At 36.5% G+C, this 25,947-nt stretch overlaps 1 protein-coding gene across 3 annotated transcripts in view; it reads right to left on the reverse strand.

The window, feature by feature from the left end:
* The window catches only part of NUP58 (nucleoporin 58), a 50,575-nt gene that overhangs the window by 20,254 nt on the left and 4,374 nt on the right, over window positions 1–25,947 (reverse strand). For 2 of the 3 annotated variants that reach the window (XR_009740002.1, XM_061434942.1), the window contains exons 2-14: window positions 25,134–25,273; window positions 21,870–22,019; window positions 21,106–21,243; window positions 19,388–19,498; window positions 17,721–17,745; window positions 16,665–16,730; window positions 16,149–16,323; window positions 15,428–15,507; window positions 13,526–13,644; window positions 13,087–13,169; window positions 10,799–11,000; window positions 5,313–5,411; window positions 3,692–3,787 (exon numbers count right to left, since the gene is read on the reverse strand). Coding sequence is in view for 2 of the 3 variants with exons in the window: in XM_061434942.1 (XP_061290926.1) it covers window positions 3,692–3,787; window positions 5,313–5,411; window positions 10,799–11,000; window positions 13,087–13,169; window positions 13,526–13,644; window positions 15,428–15,507; window positions 16,149–16,323; window positions 16,665–16,730; window positions 17,721–17,745; window positions 19,388–19,498; window positions 21,106–21,243; window positions 21,870–22,019; window positions 25,134–25,273 (1,484 nt within the window). In the remaining variant the exon portion in view is untranslated. Of the gene's footprint in view, window positions 1–166; window positions 2,270–3,691; window positions 3,788–5,312; window positions 5,412–10,798; window positions 11,001–13,086; window positions 13,170–13,525; window positions 13,645–15,427; window positions 15,508–16,148; window positions 16,324–16,664; window positions 16,731–17,720; window positions 17,746–19,387; window positions 19,499–21,105; window positions 21,244–21,869; window positions 22,020–25,133; window positions 25,274–25,947 lie in introns of those variants that run through there. The other variant, XM_061434941.1, reaches the window with a different exon arrangement.

The following is a 25,947-nucleotide window of genomic DNA, read 5'->3' on the forward strand; positions in this document are numbered from 1 at the left end:
GTGATGAAGTACTTGCTATCTTGTACTCAGCCTTTTTTGTTTTTTAAAAAAGCAAGATGTATAAACCAGTGAAAACAAAACACTAAAAACCAACCAGAGAATGAAAGAGGAAATAATAAGGAATAATAAGGAAATTATGTATTAAGAACGACTACGGACGCCTATAAAGATTCAAAGCAGCTGACACAGTAAAGTTTATTGTTTACATCATGACAGGCTCTGGACAGAGTAGGGACACAGTGAACACGGGGACGACACATTTAAACTCCTGTCACAAACAGATTCATTACAAAGTCCCAATGGTCAACATATTAAAATGTAAAATACAAAGAAAAAATCCAAGAAATATAAATATCCAGATTTTTTGCAGCACAATGTAATGTCCTTTTTTAAAAAAAAGCTTGCTGTAATTGTGTATTTAATTAAACACATGTTTTCCTACCCTTCCCCAAAACTTGGATCTGGGGACTGCAGTATTAGAGAAGTATGCAAAAAATAAAAACAACTTCAGTGCTCAGAAACAAAGCATTTTCCTTATTTTAATGCATCAAGGTGCAAAAACTTCAACTCCAAAAGCCAATCATTGATATATGCAGATAAATAAAACAGACTTGATAACACTTTTGTCAAACCCAACTAACATTATACTAAAATATATATATATGTATATATATTGTATGTAATACCTATTTTAGAAAAAAAGGTGCCTTGGTGAAAATGATTCTGAAAATATTCACTTGATGCACATTATGTACAAAACCTTCTATATAAAAAATTAAACTATTTTCAATGAAATTCCATGTTCAGCATCTCACCTGAAAACTGTACTTGAAAGATAAATAGGTCTACATAACAGTTTCTGTCTGAAATCATGGCTAAGGCAGTTCTCTTTCCAAGGGCTCTCTTTTTCACCCACTCTCTATCACTAATACTAATGATACACAGACGCAACCTGACATGTTTCTGTGTTATTATCTGGAGCTTTCTGTTCACTGTTAAAACAGGGGATAGTTTACTGTTGCTACAGAGAATACTTTTTTCCTTAAAATATACCGTTTCTCTATTTCCAATTACGCACTTACTTAAGACATAAAAGAGGCTGATAAGCCACTCCATTTGGTGTCAATATCAATAGCCCTGTAAGAAAGAACTCTTTATTGGAATAGCTAGAAAAGTTTCCACTAAAATAATAGTGCATCCTACACCTGCATAGAATCAATTTGGCTCCAAAGCTCTTTGCCCCCAGACACCAGTCTGGAATTCAAACGTGCTCCTGAAGGTTCATCTTAGATATAAGAATACATAGGGGAGTTAAGTTGTTGACAGATATGTCTGCTCAGTCTCACAGCAGCCTTCGACAGGAGGAGCTGCTGAGATTAAGGTGGAAACAAAAATGGGGAAGACTGGGGGCAATGCTGTTGAGTTGGCCAATATTTACACCAGTAACCATTTCACTAAGTCTTGAAGCAAGTAACTATAAGACCTGGTACCTCTAGCTCCTCATTCTACAAGCACTGAGGATTTGAAGCATAAAAGGTGAAAAATGGAACACCCTTAGAAAAGGGGAACAGTCTGAGGCAAAAGTTGTAGGTCTGTAAATATATATTTCATATGCACACACGGTTGTGTGTATTTTCCTGTATATATTTTACATACATATTCACAAGATGCCCTGCAGTGTAGTTCAAAAGGCCTTTTGTCAAGGAACACAGATTCTAATATAGGCCCTAGAGTTCATAACATCCATATAAGAAACAAATGTGCATATATTCACATAATGTAAACCTTATCAACAAAAACATTGCGAAAACACTAGGTTAAATAGTAGTAGGTTTTACCAATCAGTGATGTAATAAGAATATTTCTTACACTGAGAATCAAAATAACGAAAGATATACAACTAGGTTTCAAATTCACAAGAGAAAAGTTGTTTAGCATGGCAAACAAGAACAGAGTTCAAAATTCCAGAAGTAAGGAAAAATATCAAAACTTTATAAATCTCCTGGGATGCAATTTATTTACTGCATCAACTTTAGAAAAATAGACTCAGAGAATGAATGATGCTGCTATGGGTTCTCTCAGCACATCAACCCATAGGTTTATCTTTTTCCTCTTTTGTTTCCAGCTGGAGGTTTCTTCAACTGAAGGAGTTGTCCTCCTGTCCCAAAGCCTGCAGAGGCAGGATTGGACACCCCAAATGTCAAACCCGCTGATGCCGTGATGCCAGGATTGCTGAAGTTAAACCCAGATGTACTTGAGCTGCCAAAGCCTTATGTTTAGGGAAGAAAATATTCATATCAGAAGTTAAGTCACAAAAACAAATGTAAAAAATGGGGATAATTCTCTAGCTGAAAGAATATATAACCCATGAAAACAGCAAATGTCTTAGGGCCCTAAATTTCTACCATGGAATTTTACAGGAAAATAATTTAGCTGACAGCTAAGTGGCCCTATTATAGACACAAGTTGAATGATCCAGGCCAAGAGAGAAACCTTCCACAAGTAACTGAAATCAACAGAAAACTTCAAGTTGGCAGTCACTTTTGTGTTAATTAAATATGCCAAGGTGCCTTCCCCCTTAGCCATCCATATACACTTTATCAAAATGTAGAGGAGAGACTTTCCCGACCTTTGGACCTACCCTGGCAATTCTAAGTCCTCTAAGAAAGCCTCAAACCACAATTTTCAGGACAAAGAATACATGGAACAGCAGTACCAATTGTTACTATTTTATAAGAGCCTTCACACAGTTAAGATCAAATACTGCCTAGCTAATTAATGTTAGCAAATAATATTTAAATTATAATCCTGATACCACTGAATTCTATTATCTTACTTCCTGAGAACTACTGATTTTTAAATACTACTTAATTTAAATGGAATTTCCTTAAAATTTCCTCAATTAAAAAGTTAATCCACATTAAATTATTGTTATTTTAGGCATGCTTTTAATCCCTAAGCATTGTACAATAAAATATGTCACTATTGGGAATTCCCTGGTGGTCCAGTGCTTGGGAATCCACCACACTTTCACTACCAAGGACCTGGGCTCAGCCCTGGTTGGGGAACCAAGACCCCACAAGCTGTGCTGCGAGACCACAAAAAGTAAATAAATTAAAAAAGGAAATAAAATATAACAAGTCATTATTTATAAATATAGAAAAATGCAAAAGCAGATGGAATTTGGAATTCTCTACTAGAAGTGTCAGAAGATTATACCTACTTCAAAAGCAAAGCATTCAATTAATCATCATTTGTAGGACTGGTATTCTTAAAATCAGAGGGACTTGCAACTAAAGAATGTATAACTTATGTAACGGTATCTCCTCAGGAGAACAACTATTCTCCTGAATGAATAATGATAAAAACTGGGTTAAAACTCACAGTGGGTTTATTTTTGTAATAATGAAGAAAAACTGTTTAAGCATAAAGCTAGTCTTAGGATTCAAAATAAGTCTACATCATTAACAGCATATGTTATTATTTATTATATCAAACTTAAGTTGTTAGAAAGGTTCTACTAACCTGACCTTTAGCATATGAGAGAAAGCTATATGAATATTAGGCTTGTAGGCTTCATCCAGGGGTAGAAACTGAATCAGGGATCTCTTTTTGATATTGGAAGTAACAACACTTATACTTTTAAAATAATGCACCTAATGGCCTGAAATTCAGGCTAAAACACACAAACCTGCACTAAGACTTCCTGAGGGTTTATTTGTTGTTCCAAATCCAAATGTGGAGGCCCCTGTGGTGCTGCATCCAAAACCAGAGCTAGCTCCAAAGCCTAGTGGGGGTGATAGAGAGACACACGGAGGTAAAACACAGGTGAAGGATACTGACAAGCCACACCAACAATAAACAGTGCTGAAAACCACGGCCCTGCTGAGGAGGTCTGCTATTTACCCTTTTGTCCAAGGCTTCTGGAAGAACTAGATCAGTTCTCAAACAAAACATTTAGATCTGTTTAGACTAAGCTTACGACCCCTCAGTAATTTTTAAAGAACAAAGCCATAAAAAAATAAGAATAGTACTTTCTCTCCCAAACAGGCTAGAAATTTCAGTGACCATCCAAGTATGACTTTCCTCAAACACATATACATGTTATCTATAGGGGTTATTTCATTTTGGAAAGAAAAAAGACTAAATTCATAAATAAGCACATGCACAACAATTTAAACACAATGTACCGCGTAGTAATTTTATTCTCCTTTTTACAAAAACACTTTCACTTAAGTTCAGCACTGGGAAAGTGCATGACCACATGATAGTCAGTCACTAATTCTACGCAGGAAGAACAGGCTCTTGCAACATTACCAGCAATGCAACACTGAGAAACTGGGAGTAGGGGCAGCGTGGTTTCTCCCTTAACAATACTAGTCACAACTTAAATAAAGAACATGTGTTCATTATACAGAGTTCTGGAGCAGAGTCTGCTACGTACTTGAAGACTTGTTTCAAGTGCTCAGAAAATGAAATTCAAAATCATCTTCAGCTACTTTGTAACAGTTTATCTAAAGTATTGAGTTTGATAGTATTATTGCCTGTAACTATGAAATATGGTGACAAACTGGAATATAGACCACAGGAATTATGCTGTCTGCCATTAATTCTAGTAATTCCTAACAGTCTAATATATTACATAACCATATAGCTAACAGGCTTCACCTCTTATGATGATATATTCTAATCCAATACTCATTACATGACAATGCACCTGTCAAAATACAATCAACCTACAATTACCCACACCAGAGAATTGGGAAAGCATTTGTACTTCAGCATATTTTGCAGAAGACTTACCTTACTAGTTATAAAAACTACTGAAATAAACTTATGTATAGAAGTATACATAAAGGCAAATAGGCCAAAAGTGCTTAGAAATGGACAGAGTTGGGCTGTTCAATTTATGATACAATTATTTCCCCATTTAAAGAGCTGCATTTTCAGAAAAGAAAGATGATTAGGAGAATGTCTGTCCAGAAGTAGTTTGAATTCCAACTAACTTTTTAATTTAATAAAAATAAGCAATTTTCAAGTTCACGTTTTAGCATATTGCTTTGAAAATATGAACACCCTTACCATTTGATTTTAATACATTTTTATATTTACTATTCACAGAGATGAAATGATTTTTAAAATTCTAGATCTAATAATTTTAGAAAGCACTGATATGTTTAGAGAATCCTTTTTTTTCTGGCCAGATAGAACCTTAACTTCCCAAAGAGCAGATCCTCTTAGAGGTTTTCACAGGCTAGTAGCAATTCGAATGTATCATAGTGCAATGCAATACGAGAAAAGTTAAAGTGTACCTCCAAGGTTTGAAGAACCTAGGCCACTTGACTGCAAGCCAGTGCCAATACCTGAGCCGAATGGCGCTCCAAAACTAACTCCCAGAGATGGCTGTGGCCCTGGTATAAAAAAAAAAAAAAAATGGGGGGGAAAAAAAACAAATTTGCCTTACTCTTTCAAGATTAAATTTCTTTATGAAATTAATTTTAAAATGAACAGTCATTATTTTTAACAAATTCTATTTGCTAAAACTTAGTTTTCAGGATGTCTCCCCAGCCTAATTTATCTGTCCCAGCAGATTTACCTATTCAAAAATAAATTAAAAAAAAAAATTAACTTGTTCACACTTAAGACAAAAGAGGCTTACCATACGAAAAGAGTGTTAGTTTAACCTACTAAATAATTTGAAATCTTTAATGTATTGTAAATTATAGTTCTTTTAGTTTCACGTCTAGAATGATTTTAGATCTCCCCAGTTGTTTTCTGTTAAGATTAGTTGCTGTAATCAGTAAAGGTTTTTACTTTTTTTCTTTTTAAAATAAGCTCCTTACGGTTAGAGTCAAGTCCCAATTGATCAAAAGAGACTGACACTAACATGCAAAACCATCATGTTACTTCATAAGTGTAAGTACCAAAAACTAGGCAGGATTTCTTACAGAAAATATAAATGATATAAATAAATAGATAAAAAACAAGACAATGTTTTATTTTATTAAATTTATTGTTCATTTTAAAGCAAATCAATTACACAGTAACATGACAATTCCAACTTGTTCACAAAAAGTGATAATTGAGTTCTACTATTAGGCTCTGCTACATCACACCACTTATCACCTGATTAAATAAGATAGAGAATGAACATTTACAAAGGCACTGCTGTGTACCTTGACAGATTCAATACATTCAAGATTTCAATTCAGAAGTTTCTTCTCAACATTTTGGAAAATGTACTCAGATGCAAAACGATTAAGTCATCCTTTTCCCATTTGTTAAAGATTTTGGCTGAGTTTGGCAAGAATAGCATCAAACTTACTAGCCTCTCTTTTTTAACTACTTTTTTTTTTTAAACTAAGCAGAATACAAAAATCTAAAAATCTCTCATTTGATAATTTATGAAAATTATTTGATAAATTTCATAGTACAATCTTCAGTCTTGTCTTTTTCAAGCACAGTGATCAGTGCATCTCAAAGTTGAGGGAACTGCCAAAGTAACATACAGACTGATATTTAGACTTCTTAAAGAAATCAAAGCCTTCAAGTTGTTCAATGAAGAATGAGGTTTCTTTATTCAAAAAGGTAGTGTAAAATTATAAAACATTAAAGAAAGAAGAAAAAAGAAACTAAGAAACTACATTTTGCTACACTGGGACAGAAACTGGACTTTCCAAATAGCTTCTACCCAGAAAATAAAGAAACACCAACAGTAGCCAGAGTTCTTACACTACTATTAAAAAATAAATTAGAAAAGATTTAAATTTTTACATCCAGTTTGAGATCAACTTGAGAATAAAATACCTGCCTAGCAGCTCTTTTGTAAAATGTTACTATATGAAAAAGAAACTAAGCATATTACCTTCTTATTTCTAACAGAAGTATTATGTAGAAAACACACGTCCAGTTTCTTTAACATTGAGAGACTTAAGTGTCACGTGTTCATAGGAGGCACTGCTGGTGGAAGACCCTAGAGCATAATATACACCACAGCCCTCAGCCCTACAAGTCCCAAGAGTTACTCACATAACATGCTTTTCGTTGTGTGCGGGTCTGCTTTTAAGAGCAACTCTAATCATTAATATTCAGGATATAGGTAATCAAGAACTCTAAGAATGACAAGACTTTCCATTGCACAACAGGTACATGATATTTTGAGTTTTGTACCTTCACACAAATTCTGAAGGCAACATCATTTATAAAACTAGTAGGCAAATGTATAACATTTTTTAATAGTAAAAACTCATGATAAATATCTCCCATGCCAAAGTATTAGCATATATTACACTCTGGCCACCATATAAATTAGTTTCACTATTAGAAAGCAGAATCTACATCCTTCAGGCAAAGATTACGTAAACGATTCAAGAAATCTGTCTCAAAATCTGAATAGTCATTAGTCATTCAACGAGAGGCTCTTAGTTCCATAAATAATACCCAGTTAGTAGTAACATATCCCAGTGATTGCCCAAAGTGAAACCTTCATGTAGAGTAACATTTTACAAAAGTTACTGTATAATATATTCACACATAACAAAATCAAGTTAGCACTTTAATTCATATTTTTCAGGATAAATTCTACTTTCTTAAAAGTAAAACTGAATTCACAGGAAAAGGACTAAAGTGCTAAATTTTTTTTATTATAATTTTCAATGATCATTCAAAATACCTAACGTAATTAGGATGGTTATTCCTAAATCATTATCTTTTAAAGTAATAATTTTTCTTAAAAAACAAAAACTGTTTTTCCCCCCGTTTGAAAATTTTTACTCATTGATTTAGTGGGGAATGCTCCTTTGGTTATTACATACAACAAAATTGTAAAACCACAAGAAACTCAAAGGAAGAAGTTTCCTATTTAGCAATACACCTTAAATGTCCAAACCTACACTAAAAGCTAGAAAGTAGGAATTCCTAACAAAATGTCTCAGCTCTCCTTAAAAACAGCAGTTAAGTCACAGGAGAAAAGTCTTTTTATGTAAACACCAAGAACTTTTAAAAGCATCAAAACACAACAGCAAAACTTAATCCCAGTTCATTAGCTTAAAACAATCTATCCTAAGTAAAAATTACACTGAAAAGCCTAATGTCGATGTCTTAAGCTTTTTAAGAGGCTTCAGAAGCAAGGTGGACAGTGTGCTCCAGTTCTGCCAGCACGTAATCTATCCACATACGAAGTTAATTTCATACATAAATAGCCTGCGGAGTTTGTCTTCAATTCTCTTCAGTTTTCAGAAGCAATAACCATAAACCACGCAGGCCTTAGGTCTATTATATATATTTTTTCATTAAAAGACATTGAAGGAGGATCATGAAGTCACTTACGTCCATACTTCCACCTCCAAGAAAGACTACACAGAATGCACCTTCAGAAGGTAGCAGCCTAAGAAGCAGTCTGCTTTTTTTTACATTAATAAAGTCAAGAACCTACATGCAAACAGAAGCAAAGCCCCCCAACAACTCAAACCTTGCACAGACCAACAGGGTTGACTAAAAACAGCATACAAGCCTCACCCAGCTTCATCTAGATGGTCTTTAAATTCTGTTACTGGCACTTAAAGATTTCACCAGTCACAGTACATAAGGGACAAGACGCGGGTACAAAGCGCAATGCAATAAAGAGGGCATTTCTAATGGGCTGCGTGCATCTAACAGCTGCTCAGTCTCACTCCAGTGGTGGGTGACACGACTAAAGAGGCGGATCCTGACTGACCTGGACAGGCATAAAAGGATGGGCCACGGAGCATGGAGACCCTCAGAGAAACAAAAGGGAACCAAGAAGACAGCACAAAATGATCACTATTGTTCAGCTTCTCAGTCCAAAAATCCATACAATGCAAAATGAAAACACTGTAAGACTGTTTAGGTTAATAAATTACAATTCCTGCCACCTGATCAGAAAGCCCTAGATGGGCTTCACAAATGCAGGGAAGGTACAAGGCAGTCAGTGTCCCCAAAGCCTGGCAAAGGTCTGAAAGAACCCAAGCACAGGAGCAAAGGGTGCTTCAGGATGGTTCCTCTAAAGTAAGCTAATATTTTCCACCACTACAGAGAGCACAGACCGCATCTCTACTGTTTACCTTGCTAACCCTGGAGTCTGGCACAGAGGAGGCACTCAAAAAATGAACAAGTATCTTCCTAGGAACAAGTATCTTTCTAAGCCCAAAACGTATGCAGGGAAACCTACAAACTTCTCAAGACTGCCTACATAAGAAAGTATATAAAACAAAATCCAACAGGTGACTTTACCTCTATTTTAGCATACACCACAGAACATAATTCCCTTATAGTGTAACAGCTTAGATAACTGACTTTTCTCCAGTTTTACTGATTAGAATAGAAATCTCTTATGTTTAAAGAATACCTAACTAAGTCCTGCTTTCTCTGGTCTATTTTAGAATCAATATTTGCTCTGAAAAGTAAACTGGTACTACAGTTAGTTTGATGAGCTGGTTAAATAAATCATCAGGAGAACTGAAGGCACCAGTACAGGGCTGATTCAATTTCTAGCCACCCCACAATGACCCGCTGGGAACCAACACCACAATGACGCTTTCCCTCTGTAATATAAGAATGCAGTCCTACACCCTAGCCAGCTGGAGAACTACTACACAGTGCCTATGTGGGCCACTGTCCACACGGGTCCAGCCATGGAACATGGGGGATTTGACATAAAGCCATTATCAGCCACTCACTGATGACTAAGTCAACTCTGTCATCTCTAAGTGTGAAGAACAATTTTTTAAATTGCCAACAGTAAAACCCAGAGAATGCTTCCCCTGCAGAGGCAGCCTGAATGCAATCTAGACGTGCACATTTTTTGCTTTTGCACACTGTAACTTACTACTGGACTCTATGGAACTCTCAGAAAGACACAAGCTACAAAGTAACTCATAAGCACTATTCAAAAATGTATGAATGAGTAAAAAATATCAGTATCCATTAAGACTGTATTTCTATATGTCACACTTCAAGCCCAACAAAACAGGGACTGCAGAAATAAAAAGACAATCATCTCTGAAAGACCCAGGACCAAACTAAACATGCAGAACTGGACCACAGAAATGTCTCTCTCATAGGAAGTGAAATTAAACCAAGGACTACAATTATCTGCTTTCCAGCATCTCCCCAGTTATTTCATCTGCTCCTCCCAGCACATACCTCATGCACAATCCAGAGCAATTCAAAACATCCTTTTCCTGCTCTTGCCACTGTTCTGTTCATTTTAAAAGGTATGGACAATTCCAGCATGTACCTTCTTCTAAATTTGGTTAAGAAGGCCTGTTCTATTTCCAGTCATTATACAAACCTACTGCTCTCAACACACCTTCAGTCAAAAAAGACATACTTCATCCTGAGTATGGGCATTCTGTAACCACTGCACGCGAGAACACACCGCCTGTCAGCATCACAGAGAGAAGAATGCAACCTCTGGCTACTTTACCTCTGACTTTAAAACAATATACGATACAGTCACAAATTTAGAATCGGTTCTTAAATGTAATTCAGTAGTGAAACACCATGTTCTAAAGGGCATTTATAGCAACACAGCAAATAACATGAAGTAAATTCACAATATTCAGTATCTAATTGATGTATAATTAATTATTGCTAAGACTACCCTGTGTTTTTATCAGGTATATGTTTATAATTGTGTCCATCACAATTTTTAGACTGTACTGGAACAGTTACTCAGAAATTTCTTCAGTGCTAACACAAAAGGAAGACTCATAAAAATGCACATCAGTGTTCTGCACTTTAACAGTAAGAAGCTATAACTTGAATGCATTCAGACCTGTAGCAGGCTGCTGCTGCTGTGTAAGAGTTGCAGCCATGGCAACGGCTGCTGCATTTGGCATGTTGCTGAAGGGGGTGGGTCCAGTAGTGACTCGGGGTGCGTTCTGCCACTTCTTGGCTTCTGCTCGCCTGGCTTCAAACACATCCACAGCATCTCCCAAGAACATTTTCCTGTAGCCAAGGTACTGTTCTTTGAGCACCTACAGGAATGAAAAATAGAACGTGTTAATCATGTCTTGTGCTGACTTTGACAATATGAGGGTGAATATAACCATACAATAAATTAGCAAAGACAGATCAAAAACACTGCCAGCATTATATACTTCATCTAACTTGCCAATGCCAAGTTATGATGGCACTTGCAGCGCCAGCATATGCATGGTGTGGGAAGTGGTGAATTTGAGAGTTCTACCACACCTTTGTACAGTGTCTTCCTGCTTTTAGCCATATGTCTTTACAATCAACTGCCTGCATATTCTGGCTTCCTGAGGCCCTCTTTAAAATAAGTTAGAGAGCTTGCAGACAAGCATAGTAGTATCTAAAATTCCATTTTAAATATTCTAATTTTTCATGACAATTTCCCTTTAATGGCCAACCTTTGGATAACTTAGATGTAAACAGCATTAAAAAAAAAAAAAAAGCTTACTAAATACATATATATGCATATATATAAAATATGTTAAATACCTTTTAAAAGGTGCAGGTGACACGTATTAAAATGTCACCAAAGCAAAGAGAGCTTGGAGGGTATACTTTATCAATACTGTTTGATTATTTTACAATGAGAATAACATGGTGAAAGTGAAAGTTGCTCAGTCATGTCTGACTCTTCGCAACCTCATGGACTACACAATCCACGCAATTCTCCAGCAGAGAATACTGGAGTGGGTAGCCTTTCCCTTTTTCACGGGATCTTCCCAGGTCTCTCGCACTGCAAGCAGATTATCAGCTGAGCCACAAGAGAAGCCCAAGAATACTGGAGTGGGTAAAGCCTATCCCTTCTCCAGCAGATCTTACTGACCCAGGTATCGAACCAGGGTCTCCTTTGTTGCAGGCGGATTCTTTACTAACTGAGCTATCAGGGAAGCACAAGAAAAAATTACCAAGTTCATAAAATGGGTAGGATTACCCAAAACAATATCTTCCTTAATTAAGGCTATGAATAGGAATGATTCTGTTTCACCCTGGAATTATTAAATACTTTCCTTAAGAGTTTGGCTTAAATAAATCAGCTTTATACTACTTTTTATATATTTGAAACTTTCATAATAAGACAAGAAAGAAAAACATCTGCACAACACAGACTTCAAAGTGCCAAGACAGAACCACCTTCAGCACTTTAAAAAACTAAACACTTATTACAAAGTTTCAAGAGAATTTAATAAAAATTCCTCCTTTAAAATTATTTTTAAAAAATTAAGTTATTTTAAAGATTTGGTTTAAAATTTTTAATCAATCAAAGCAAACGGTCTGAACTATGCTATCACTTCAAAAATAGTATGATTTAAGTGGTTAACTTTAAAAAATTCTATCACCATGCATCAGAATAAAAAAGGAAACACTGGTAATCTCCATGAAATTCTAATCTATACAGTTAAGAATTTATCTAGATTCAAGTTTGGATGCTTTGAATTTTAAAGGTTTTCTCTGACCATATATAAATCCAAGAAAGACCAATTATATTTGCTTGATTGGTAAAGTATACCTATATTTATTTTGCCCAAGTAATTTTTAAAAATGAATATATTACACAATACTCAAAATATTCAGTGACAAATTTTTTTATTTTTATTCTTTGATAAATACATTTTCCTGTGTTTAGAAGGGACAAATGTTAGCAAGTTTTTTTTTATGAAGGATCCAATAAACACTTAAAACACACATAAAATTCAAGCAGTGGGAAATGATTCTGCTACTAAGAATGTTTACCTTCTATAGTGCTATAAGAGATGGAAATAACCAAAATGTCCAACAAAAGACAATGGGTTAAACAAACTGCACATACATGCAACAAAATCCTGCTTAACTACTCAAATGATGGCAAACAAGTACATGTATGAATGTGGAAAGTCATTTACAATAAGCTGATGAAAAGTTAACACACTTCACAGAACACTTGCCCGGTTGTGTCTGGGCATATTATAGATTATTTCAGAGTTTGTCTTTTTCACTTACAAGTAATTTGAGCTATTTCTGTGATGAGCATGGACACTTTTGTCCTGCAAATGAACAAATACTTCACTTGGTGCAGATGTCCAGATAAATGAATACGGAATGAGAACTCACCTTCACATTTTCATGAATAGACTGAAGCTGTGCAGCTAAAGCTACAAATGTTTGATAAATTTTCTGCATAGCCATTGACAAATCTATAAAAGAAAATCATATTATCACACAAATACATATATAACACAACCAATATTATTCTTCTATTACTTGAGTCCATTTCTTGGTACAGTTAACGTGTAGGATGAAAAAAATTACACCAATACTTCCAAGGAAGAGAGAAGACAGCAGAGCAGACTGAGAGAAGGACTTCTCTCTATCAGTAATCTGGGGTAGGTGGGCCCCAGGACATCTGCCCATTATATCATAATCGTTCATAATAGCATTTTATATTTGTAAGAAATAAAGATCTAATCAATGACTTTAAAGGAAACTGTCTTATGGCAGCTTAAGACTACTAAAAGCACTATTAAAAAAATGACCACAGAAAGCATGTTACCTTGTGGGGTGATGTGTGAATTGTTCGCTTGGGTGGCTAGATGGTTCTCCAGCTCCTCAATCTGCTGTCTGTACTGCTGGAGCTGCACCTCAAACTGCTGAACCAGGATCCTGAAGTAGCTACACGAGAACATTTACCAAGTCAGACCACATTGTAAAAACACTGCTTCCTTCATATTCAAAACTCCAACAAAAAGAGGCCTCTGTTTAAGTATGGCCTTTGAATTAGTCTGATGACACAATATACCTTTAAGTGACACAAGTATTACCAAAACAAAATCTCAAATTTGTAAGTTATCAAGGTATCAAAAATAGATGCATATCCTCATTCCAATCATGAAAAATCTCAATTAAGGGATAATCTACAAAATAACAATATTTTTTAAAGATGTCAAGGTCATTTAAGAAAAGACTGAATAAATGTTGTAGACTGGAAGTGAAATAACAACTAAATGAAGTGTGAAAAGAATCCTAGAACAGAAAAAGTACACTAGTACTTAGAGTTCTTATAATTATAATTGGAAATACTATTTATAAGCTGAAAACACTACAGGGTACTTACTACAGAAGTATATAATTACAATTACTATTCTGATTAACATAACCAGAGAATGCTAGAAAGATAAAAAGAGACCTTGAATAGCACGAAACACAGCTGGAACTGATTCTATAAGAAATGGGGAACTGTGAAAGCTTTTACAGTGGAAAATCATGATTCAACCCATTTCAGAATCAGCTCTGATGGCAGCATGAAGAACAAGACAGCAGGATAAGATACTGAGGAAGTCCGGCAAAGCAGCTCACCCCAGGCTCATCTGAATAAGGCAATAGGAGTATCACCATCATTGTCATTGCCTGAGTTTGACCACTACACTGTGGTTATGAAAGAGAATATCCTTATGTTGAAGAAATAGACTCTGAAGCACTCAAGCATTCAAGGGCATCATTTCGACAAACAATTCTACACATGGGAAATGTGTTTAAAAACATGGACAGAAAGAACAAAACAACTGCAAAATAAAAATGCTAACATGCGGAGAATCTGGGTGAAAGATATGTGAGAATTCTTGGTTTTATTCTTGAAATGTTTTTGCAAATCTGAAATCAAAACAAAACTTAAAAAAAGAATAAGGGACCAGGAGTCCAACGAACCCCGCCCAGCCAGAAGCTCAGGACTCCCATCTCCGTGCTTCAGGCTCCCCATCTCTTAGACTGGACTCTGACAGCTGGAGAGGATTTGCGCAAAGTCAGATCCGGCAGTAAAGAGCCAAGCCACCCAGGTGGTGTATGGCAAGCACCTGACAATGTTCACTATTATCATCTTGCGTAACACAAAAGGATATGGAAACAGACAACAAGATAAATATAACATGTATGGAAACTAGATGAATATACAAGCTGGGTACAGGTGGATTTTTCAAGCTGCTTATCTACACTTGACAATTTTTCTTCCTGAATATTGTTATGTAGGCAAATAAAAGTTATGGATGCAAATAAATTTATGGAAATAAATAAAAGGGTTAAACTACACTTAGTATGCCCTGTTTAAAGAAGAGACTATCATAAAAATATTTTTAAACTGAAAGTATTTATGGTATAATCATAAGTTTCTATTATTTGCACAACGTAATCAAGTGGAACAGACCCTGTAAGCAATATGAAGTGCAACTGCAGAAGAGTGCTTAAAAGCTCGACCTTAGCTTTCACCTACCCTGCAGTAAAATGGGGGTGATATACTTTCTCAGAATTATTATGAGAATTAAATTTTAAAAATTCACACAAAGTACCCAGTTTGCCACTTTTTAGCAAACCCACTTTGCTAAAAAGTGAACTAAGAAATCCATGGCCTGTATACTGTTTTTACTGTTCTGCTATTTTAAAGACAAACATTTATTTAACTTACTCAGCAGGAGCTGTATTTTCATGTTGCAATCCAGGTGGTGTTTTCTGGGTTCTTAAAGCTATTTCAGCATTTTTTAACTCCTAATATAACAGAGGTTTTAAAAAAGAAAAAGCCAGTTAAAAGTCAGGCTGAAAATACCAACCATCTCAGGATTTCAACAAAACCACTCTTCAGAGCTTCATATGCTGTGAGAACATATTATGACTGAAGCTCCTTTCAGGCAGGACAAACTATAGTTTCATGAACAAATTTCATAATAAATATAAAATGAGCTGCTGGTCTATCTTAAACTATGGATTTATGTAGGATTCATGAAGTTTATTCATCCATAGATACAGACATTACTATTTTAAAACCTGTACTATACAACCATAGAAAACACTGCTGTACAAAAACAAGGTAAATAACCCTGAGGATGATGACAGCAGCAGCGCTTACTGTGCACCAGGCCCTTTGCTACAGGTTCTACTTCTCTAACCAATGTCACCTCATGGGGCTACTGTGGAAAATCACTGGGTTAATATATCTAGATTGCTTAGAATACCGCCTCATACCAAGTAAGCACTCAATAAAAACCAGTAACTATTACAGTAATTTAGAAGTACATGTGCTATGTGGTTTTCTTATCCATGAAAATTCATAATTTTAAAAAGACCTATTTCTATTTAAAAAACAAACAAACAAATGAAAAACACTACAACAAAATGACACTCAAGCTTACCTGAGCGGTTTCTATTTTCAGTTTGTCAATATTGAGCGTGTTCCTCTGCAATCCACTGGCAGCCAGTGACAAAAGCTGCTTCAGAGCTTTAATATCTTCCTGGACTTTAAGCATTGCTTTTGAAGACATTCTACTAATTTCTTCTTGAACCTGTTTTTGTTCCTTCACAAATTTCCTAAAAAAAGAAAACTGAGTTTTAAAAAAAATACACCTTTGATTTTCTACAGAAAAAAAGTACATTTACCACATGTAGGTCAGAGTTTTAAGTCCGAGTGTTTTGAGAAGCAACTATTAAAAAATTCATCTACAGTTCACAGAATGGCAGTTACAGAATTTTAATTCCTTTATTTCCTTCATTCAATTGCTCTGCTTCTTTAACGTCTACAGGCATTCCAATGTTCCCCAAGTTTAATGCTCAGGAGGAGGAGGAGATGGTCCCCCTGAAATCCACACCCACCCCCCACCACCGCCGCGCTGGAGTCTGACTCAGCTCCTGATGACACCTGATGCACGTACTGGAGGTTGTCGACGTCCTGGCAGATGACAGCAGGCAGAGTCTCATCCTTCAGTGCTTTACTGTCCCTGAGAAAGATGCCACAGGCCATTAACACCCGAGATCATAAGAACCTGGCAGTTGAATTCTACTACAGTGTGTGTTAAAGCATGTGAAAACAGAGCAAATGTTCCTTATTTATAGCCTTCCTGGATGATTTTAAAGTTCCTTATAAAGAGTAATAAACCTACACAATAACTAACAATTCACCTGACATGGAGGTTTCTGTTCTAAGAAGATTGGCATCTGTTACAAATACACATAGATGCATTTGACTAAATGTTTCAGAACAAAATCAGAGAATACTGCAGGTGGGATGAGATATTAAACTAAGTTTCTCCAGCTCAAAAATCCCAGGACTGACATTTCGTTTAGTTCAAAAATATTCATTAGCATATTCAAAAGCATTCATTAAAGAAAGCCTGCCAAACTTCTCACAGTGAGATGCTCACAATACTTTTACTTTATTATTTTCTAACTTCAATTTGTTCTTCAACAAAATAAGACCTGGGGGTAGCTGAAAGGAATCACACTACTTAATAAAGACAGGAATAAATGAAACTCTTCAAACATACACATAAAGTACATGGAGGCCTTCTCCCTCTTCAACAGCAGGAAGTGAATGGTGCTGGCACAGCAATTTACATATAAAAGAAAAGGTACATATACATGTTCAATTTGTATATATAAATAAAAAGTGGTCTAAGAGTAAAGTTCCATGAGTTGTTCAATACTTATAAGAAGGCAAAGAGACACTTTACATATATTTGTGTTTGTTTTTATTATTTGAGGAAAAGCCAACTACTTCGTAGAAAGAAACAGTTATAATTTTCTCAAATATCTTACCTTTCACAATCTCTCCACAGCCTATGTTTATTACTTTGTCACAAAAACTTCAAAATAACTTTTCTTCTAAATGCATGTATGGTTCCATTTACTTCCAACCATACCATTTGTCTACAGTTTAATAAGTAAAACTCTTTAATTAAAATATTTTATTAGTCAAATTGTAAACTTACTCTGGTCTTGTTCCTGTTTTATCACCTAGAAAATTGAAAAAGCTTCGTGTAAAAATATGCTATTTATCAGTATATTCCAAATACAAGTTTTAAGTTAACACAAACTAAGGTAAAAGTAGAAATGGTTAAGGATTTCTTAGACTGCTTCTTAAACAGTATGTGATCTCATGACTTGTCACACTCTAATCACAGCATGTTACAGACATATATATAACTGTTTTTATGTACATATAAACAGTTATGCAGCTGATTTGCAAGTATTTCTTTCAAGGGAAAGAATCTTCCTTTTTCATCTATCTTCCCTGAAAAATCTTGCTGAGGAGTTTAACTCCTGAGAGCTTTATTTGACACTTTTTTAAGGCCCTATTATCAGGCTGTTCCATCTGAGTAAAAAACTAAGCTGCTAAAACATCTAAGGCTATTTTTGAATTATGGAATTACTACAAAGAAAATTAAGTAAAAACAAGATAGGACCTTGTGTTTAAAATTTTTCATTCAAAGAAAAATAAATCCAAATCTTCTAAGGTTAAAAGGATTTTATCAACTTTTAAGATAGTAATTCACCCTATAATATTATCTTCTAATAATAAAATCCATGTCCAATTAAAAAATTCCATACAGACATAGGACACTGAGTATCCTACAGCTTCATGCATTATGTCATTCTAAGTTCTTCAAAGAGGTTCAGTGCAGTATGTATGTATGCACTCCAGAGGAACATGCTTTCATCAAAACAAATCACACACAGAACCAACAACCACAGGGGGGGGAAAAAAAAACAACTTCACAATGCAATTGGATTGGAAAAAATTTTTTAAAGAATATTAGGCATGCCAAGAGCACCACAAGAAGGGCATTTTCATACTGGTTGGTGAGTAAATCTTTTTTGAAAGCACTTTCACAATATATACAATGGAACTCCAAAATGTCCCTCCCTTTAAGCCCATGATTCAATTTCTAGGTATTTGCCTTAAGGAAATAACCAAAATATGAACAAAAACTCATAATAAAATCAAACAGCATTTTCTGTGTGCCTGGCGCTGCTAAGGTTTTACAATCCTCAAACCTACCCCATGAAGCAGGGACTGTTATTTCCCCTACTTCATAACACACCAAGAGGATAAAGAGGTTGAATATGGTCACAGAGCTTGTGAACAGCTGAGCCAGGATGTACAGCCAGCAAACGGGCTGGCCACCACACCACACTGCCTCTCTCTGCAAGGGTGCCCAGTACAGTGACACTTCCCAAAGCAAAGGTCTGGAGACAAACACTGACTGGAGGATGGTGGCTGACTGAATGATGATACATCCATTCATAAAACTGATGATAAGCACATTAAAATATTTGTAAAGAATTACTGACTCTGATTAAAACTTGTGATATATTACACAAGAAAGAACAGGTTACAAAACAACACATGGACCATGGTCCCGATTTTTAAATGTGTATTAATATATGCATTCAGATAGTTACATGAGACAAACACACCTACAAATCTGAGTCCTTTACAAAAGTAGAATCTTAAATGCATAACACACAAAATTTGTGAAATATAATACAAACTTAAAAACTTCCCTGTTTAATATTTAACCAATAATTTTTCAGACACAAATTTAATTCCCTCAATAGGACTGTTAGAATGTAAAATTACAGTAACATTACTTACTCTTCTTATCCGATGAGCTACTAAAATCTATACCTCCGAGGCCTTCATTGCCAGCAGCTGAAGTAGCTGCTGTAGTTCCCAGAGTCAGGCCTAAAGCACTCTGTCCAAGTCCTACAAACAAGCCAAACATCACTGATAAAGTTCATCACCCTAATACATAATGACTTCACCGAATGACCAACACACTCAACGCCTTTAAGTTGGATCCCAGCTTATCATCATGCTTGACTTAGACAAATAAAAAGAAACAAGTCCAGAGCATGCTTTGGACAAAGACTGATAATCTCACTTGTACTCAGTGCTATATGAAGTTTGGATGATGTGATTTTTATCAAGAGGGCCAGAATACATCTATTAACTGATGTACATGGACACTAGATTATATTTGATGTTTTTAAAGCACATCAAAGTAGTTTTAGTGTGCACATTTTTCAGGTGATTATTTGTCTTCCAATCATGCTTTGGAATTCTATGCTTCAAAATCATCCACTACTGGATGTATAAATTAACTTGATGGGGGAAATAAGGTATTCAGTCAAATCTTCAAGTTGTACATTTTAAATATCTTACAGTTTTACTTGTCAATTATATTCCAACAAAGCTGGGGAAAAAGAAATAATCTAGTATGAATTTATAAGGTTTTTAGTATAATACAAAGCAAACAGTTTTACTATTAATGAAATTTAAAGAATTGATAGAAACTTGCAGTCGAAACATCAAAATTTCACATTCTCAAGTTCTTTTGATTAAACAAACAAACAAAAAAGACTTCACTTATTTAAATTCTACTTCACAGACAAAAGGACGTGGAAGAACTAGACTACAGTTAATCTTAAGTCAACAAAGTTAACTTAAGTCACCTTTGAATCAAGTTAAAACTTCAAAGACCCTGCCCTGGTAAATCATTTAAGTCCATGCATTCTCAAGCTGACATAAGTGTGTTCTTTTTAGACAAGACTCTATTTACTTTAAAAACAGAAAACAGCAGAATGTACTGGATAAGAGCATGGGATAAATGAAAACTGGATTTAAATCCTGACAATGTGTGGAAAACACACAGCTGGATAAATGTTATGAATTTTTAAAAAAATCAATGGCACTTTTAGGTTAACGTAACATAGAGTAAGCATTGAATACTGTGTCAACCGAAACTCAACACAGAGATACAAAAGCAACCCTGACTCTTCTATTGTTTTTGTGTTTTGATCTCACTAGAATCTTTGGGAAAGATGTTTAAATATTTATCCTGCAAAGAAATGTATGCTACAGTAATCTAGTGATTTGGTTATTAGAAGATACTCACCAAAAAAAAAAAAAAGGAGACATCTACAAAACTAATAAAATCATTTAATATTTGCTTTTAATGTCTTGCCTTCAAGGCACTCTAATACCCTTTTCTAACATCTGTAACAAAAAGCCATTCCCAGAACCCGGTCAGGGTCAGGAGGTCAAGTTCTCTCACAGTGAATTTAGAGGCTAAACAATTCAGTACTATCCAAGTGCCATTTATTCAAAAGACAAGTTTCTTTGGAACAGTTTACTGACTCTTGAAACAGGTCCTTCTTTGTCTCCTTATCTAGTCATGTTGAGAAAATTTATTTCTAAAATATCAATATAAAATATTGATATCTAAAATATCTAAATTGGATAAAAGATATCCAATTATGTATTAAAAACTTTATCATTCACTCTTCTGGAGAGTAGGTATCACCACTTACCTGATGATGCTGTGCTTGTACCTTGGAAAAGTGAGCCTCCCAAACCAGTCAAGGCCCCCCCTAAAGAGAGGCCTGTTGAGGCAGTGGTAGTTGTGGCTGCTGTTCCACTCAAGTTATTCAGGGTAAATCCTGTGGATGCTATAAAAAGTGAAAACTGTAAGACTTCAAAAAGAACATCATTTCTAAGAACATCATAGAAAATACAAAGCATTTTCTTAAACTGATGTCAAGATATAACTGGCTCTTGTGGAAAACTATTCACTAAAGATAACATTACATATACTTAATAATAGAGAGAAATATTACCTTTAAAGCAAAAACCAGTGACAAGCATAAGCTTTGGTTAATACTAGCATGGTATCAGGTGAGAGAGTACAGACAGTAATAGTTTTCAACCCAGACTACCAACTCCACACTCAAAACCAGATGACTCCTAACCAGGCAAGGTTTATGCACTCTTTATCCTCCCGTCACCAGAATGTTCCTTGAGAACAAAGCAGACAGGAACAGGTTCACACGTGACCTCTCATCCAGTAACCTGCTTTGCTCTGTAAAGAGACCAACTTCCAAGAGGGCCTCTGCTGCTTTAATGCTCAAGGCAGATCTTCACAAACCAGTAATTCAGTGCGTCAACACTGCTGAATGACTGAAGTAAAAATTTTCCCCAACTGAAGTTACTTTTTCTAAAGGTGGACACCTGTGTTCACTAACTGAATGAAATGAGAATAAAACTAGAAAATGCCACTATTCTCCAACAGCCTCACCTGCAGGAGTGGATGTCAGTGCAGACGAGAGCGTGAGACTGCTGGCCGAAGTAGAGGCGATGGGCAGCGCGAAGGGTGTGGCGGACGCTGCGGGTTTGCTGAAGCCTAAACTGAAGCCTATTGTAGATGCAGATGTCGTGGCTGCCGTTCCTGTTTTAAAAAGAATCCCATCAAAAAAAAAAAAAGAATCCCATCTTACCATAACCATATGCATACTGGTATCAATCAGGACCCTGAAAGTCTAAGATCCTACTTTGTGTAGATAGAACAGATATATACACTTATAAACGAGAGAGAAATCATTCACCAAATCACAGTGGACACCAAAGAGGAAAATCCAACTGAGGTGGTGATACTGGAATTCACCTTCTGCCCCATCTCCAGATTTACCCAGAACAGCGCTTCCCCTTTCTTTTATACTCAACAGAAAAAGTCTTCCTTCTCCAAGACTAAATTAAAACACCTCCTCTGCTGCTGGCAACTCTCCTCCTCTGCTCCCCTACCAGTGCCCAGCTGCCTCTCTTCTCCTCCCCATGCGGCTCCTCCAGTCTCTCCTGTCTGTCTCCTTCCTCAGTTCACTTCTCTTAAATTAAAGTACAGCTGATTTAACAATGATTCAAGAGTACAGCAAAGTGATTCAGTTTTATAAATAATTTTTTTCTTCAGTTCTTTTCCATTACAGGTTATGACGAGACACTGAATTTAGTTCCCCGTTCTGTCTATTGATACTTCACACAAACCAGTTGTGTATCTCTGTTCACTTACTAAATCATACTCTATCTGGCTCCATTTTTGCTCTCTCACTTTCTAAAACTTCTTGCCCACATTCAGAATCTCAACTGTAGGTTCATAGGTCCAAGTCGATATCTATCTGAGTCTCCAAAGCTATCTCTGCCTTATGTCCCTCTGGACTCTACATGTCTCCCTATAAAAACTTCCCTAAACTCCCCACAGTCAACTGGGTTGCTAAAGTCTCCCCTGCATTCTGTCAATTCTACTTCAGAGATACCACCACCTCCAGCACATTCCGCTAAATCTCAATATTGAAAGCATCATGCAGACTCAAGGCCACAGCCAGAAGCAGTAGCTCAAAATTATTACACAAAGAAATTATGAATGACCTGCGTTTTGGCTTCTCCTGAAAACTGAGAGAAAAGAAGCCAGAAACCATGCTCCTGGCTTGCCCCCGCCACAACTGGAGTCCCTGCCAGGGTAATGTGCTTTGGACACATATAGGTTCTAAAATCTCACAAGAGGAGCCAACTGCTTGACCGTGTAACCAATCCTGTCTAAAACTTCAATGGTAAACAGATATGCTTTCTGTGGATAACAGGCAAGCAGCATCCAAGTAAAGAAAGTCCACAAATCTTTATTTCAATTTTAAACCTGCATTTAACTAAATGAATTAACTTTTGTGGTTCCTCACTGTCCTCTCATCTTTTTGCATTATGCCCTGGCATCAAGGTCAAGGCAACTGTCGCCCTGGCTACCCTCATTCCTGTCAGCATATCATGATGGAGAACTATTAGTATAGAGCTGGAAGGGAATCTAAAACCTTTCATTCCAATACCCTCCTTTGATAGATAACTAGCTGCCAGATAGGCAATGGCACCCCACTCCAGTACTCTTGCCTGGAAAATCCCATGGACGGAGGAGCCTGGTGGGCTGCCGTCCATGGGGTCGCTAAGAGTCGGACACAACTGAGCTACTTCTCTTTCACTTTTCACTTTGATGCATTGGAGAAGGAACCCACTCCAGTGTTCTTGCCTGGAGAATCCCAGAGACCGGGGAGCCTGGTGGGCTGCTGTCTATGGGGTCGCACAGAATCAGATACGACTGACGCGACTTAGCAGCAGCAGCAGCATGACTGTCTAAGGCCTCACAACTATTTAGAGGTACAACCAACGCTTAATTCCAAGACTTTTGGCCTAAAGTTTGGGACCTTTTTTCCACTAAAAGGGCTTAAATGACTGAAAAATATAACTGTGAAATAAATTTTGACCAAAAAATTTTGTATTTAAATTTTTTTCTGAATTAGAAAAGGATTACACAGTCATCAATTTTTTTATTTTTTAAACACTCAGATACTGAAAGGCTCTTTGAGAAGTCAGTATCTGTTATCCGTATCAGGTCCTCACATGCTGTCTTCTACAGCCCAACTCTGTGAGAGACCAAGAATGAGCAGGAAACCACAGATCTGGGACCTCCCCTCAGAAACCCTTACCCAGAGTTAATCCTGAGTTATAGTTTTTGTTATTGCTGGAGACAAAAAGAGAAATAAGCTTGAAGCATCAGTGGAAGACTGCACTCCTTTGCGCTGTCATAGGGGAGGATTTGAAACCACCCTGAAGGAGCTGTAACACTGCTGGTGAGACTGACGGGCAACAAAGTATCTTCCACCACAATCACAATCTAACACTAGCGTTCTTCCTACAGCACTGGTTCCCTTATTACAAGCTGTATATAGTTTGGTTAATTAGGGACTGAGCTGTAAAATGCCAGGAACTACTGCCTATAACAAAATCAGGCAAGGAGGAAAAAAAAAAGCTGCTCCCAACAGAATATCAGCACTGCCTCAAGAGGCACACTCACAGTACTCCCACAGTCCTTCCGTGGCCTCTGTGCGGCTGTGGGAAGTGCCACAGTGAGGCTGGCAGCTCAACACCAAAGGTGGCAACAGAGACCAAGAGGCTCTGTGGGCAGAGGACAAAGGTAAGCAAGGAAGCAAACTTTTAAATGGTGGCGCCAGTGAAACTATTTTTGGCTTATAACAAAATATTTTTTTATTATTATTAAAATGTCTACCAGAAAGCTGTACCTCCTGCCCTTTCCCACTGAAACTATTGTTTGTAACAGTAAAAAAAAAATCTAAGACATCTCTTTGGGATGTAAATTATAATGTTACAGCAAAATAGGAAACTGACTGTCCCACATATGCTAAATTAATGTCCCAACTCTAAACCTGACTTAATCTTCACTAACGTAAAACACTGTTATGTAATCTAACAAACTTTTGAATTACTTTAATTCATTATATTTAAGATTTATTTTATTTCATCCTTAGATGTATGTGTGTTGTTCCTCCTTCACTGAAGTAAATCACAGTTAATGGCTGGCCCTATTTCTGGCCCTTTCCTATCAGTATTTGCTATTTTTTTAAGTCTACCACCAATGATGATTCTTGTAAAGAGAGAAGACAGAGGACAGAACCTGCAAAGAATGAATATCCCAAACCCACTCCGAGAATGTGATGATCCCCCTTACCTGTGGTCGTTCCTCCCAGAGTGAACCCCGTGGCAGGTTTAGATCCGAAGAGGCTGGTTCCAAATCCACCAGAAGCAGATGTTGTAGCTGGAGTGGCGGTGCTCCCAAGGGTCCCAAAATTGAGCCCCACAGTAGGGTTGCTGGTTTATAAAAAACACAAGGTAAAGTCTACTAGAGCCAATACTCGTTTAAGAGAAATGCAAGCTAGCTCTTCGAAGTTAGTATCTCACGCATCTCCACAGGCTACAAAAATAACTAACAATTTACCTTTAACCAACCAAGCTCAAATATTTTTCTGATCTCTTTAATAATAAATCCACATATAAAATTATCCTTAAAAAAAGGCAACATCATTCTTCAAGAAAAGTAGGATCTAGAGCAGCTAGGATTTCAGATCCCAAGGAGTTATAAACAGGATCACACATATTCTGCTCTCACCAGTTTTTGTTTGAAAGCTGACGTATTTTAAAACAACCATAGGAAGTCCTATAAATGTGGATCATTCTCCTTTTGAACTAAGTATGTACAATTCACACTGCTAAGCTCATTTGTCCTTCCCCAACTGCTACGGGAAACACATGACCAGAAACAGAAAACTAAGTCTAAGTTGTCTCCACCACCTCTCTATCACTATATTACCACCACTGGGACTGGGGGTGAGGGACACAAACAGATGTGTCCTGGCACAAGGAACCTGCAAAGCAAAACTACTCTCTACCACGACAGTGTGAAACTGGCAGAGGTCAGAGCTGTTCAGAGCCTCTGCAAGCTTAAAAAAGAGCAGCTGACAATGACAAGTAATGTGAACAAAGTT

Source organism: Bos javanicus, chromosome 12 (assembly GCF_032452875.1).
Source record: "Bos javanicus breed banteng chromosome 12, ARS-OSU_banteng_1.0, whole genome shotgun sequence".
Lineage (NCBI taxonomy): Eukaryota > Metazoa > Chordata > Mammalia > Artiodactyla > Bovidae > Bos > Bos javanicus.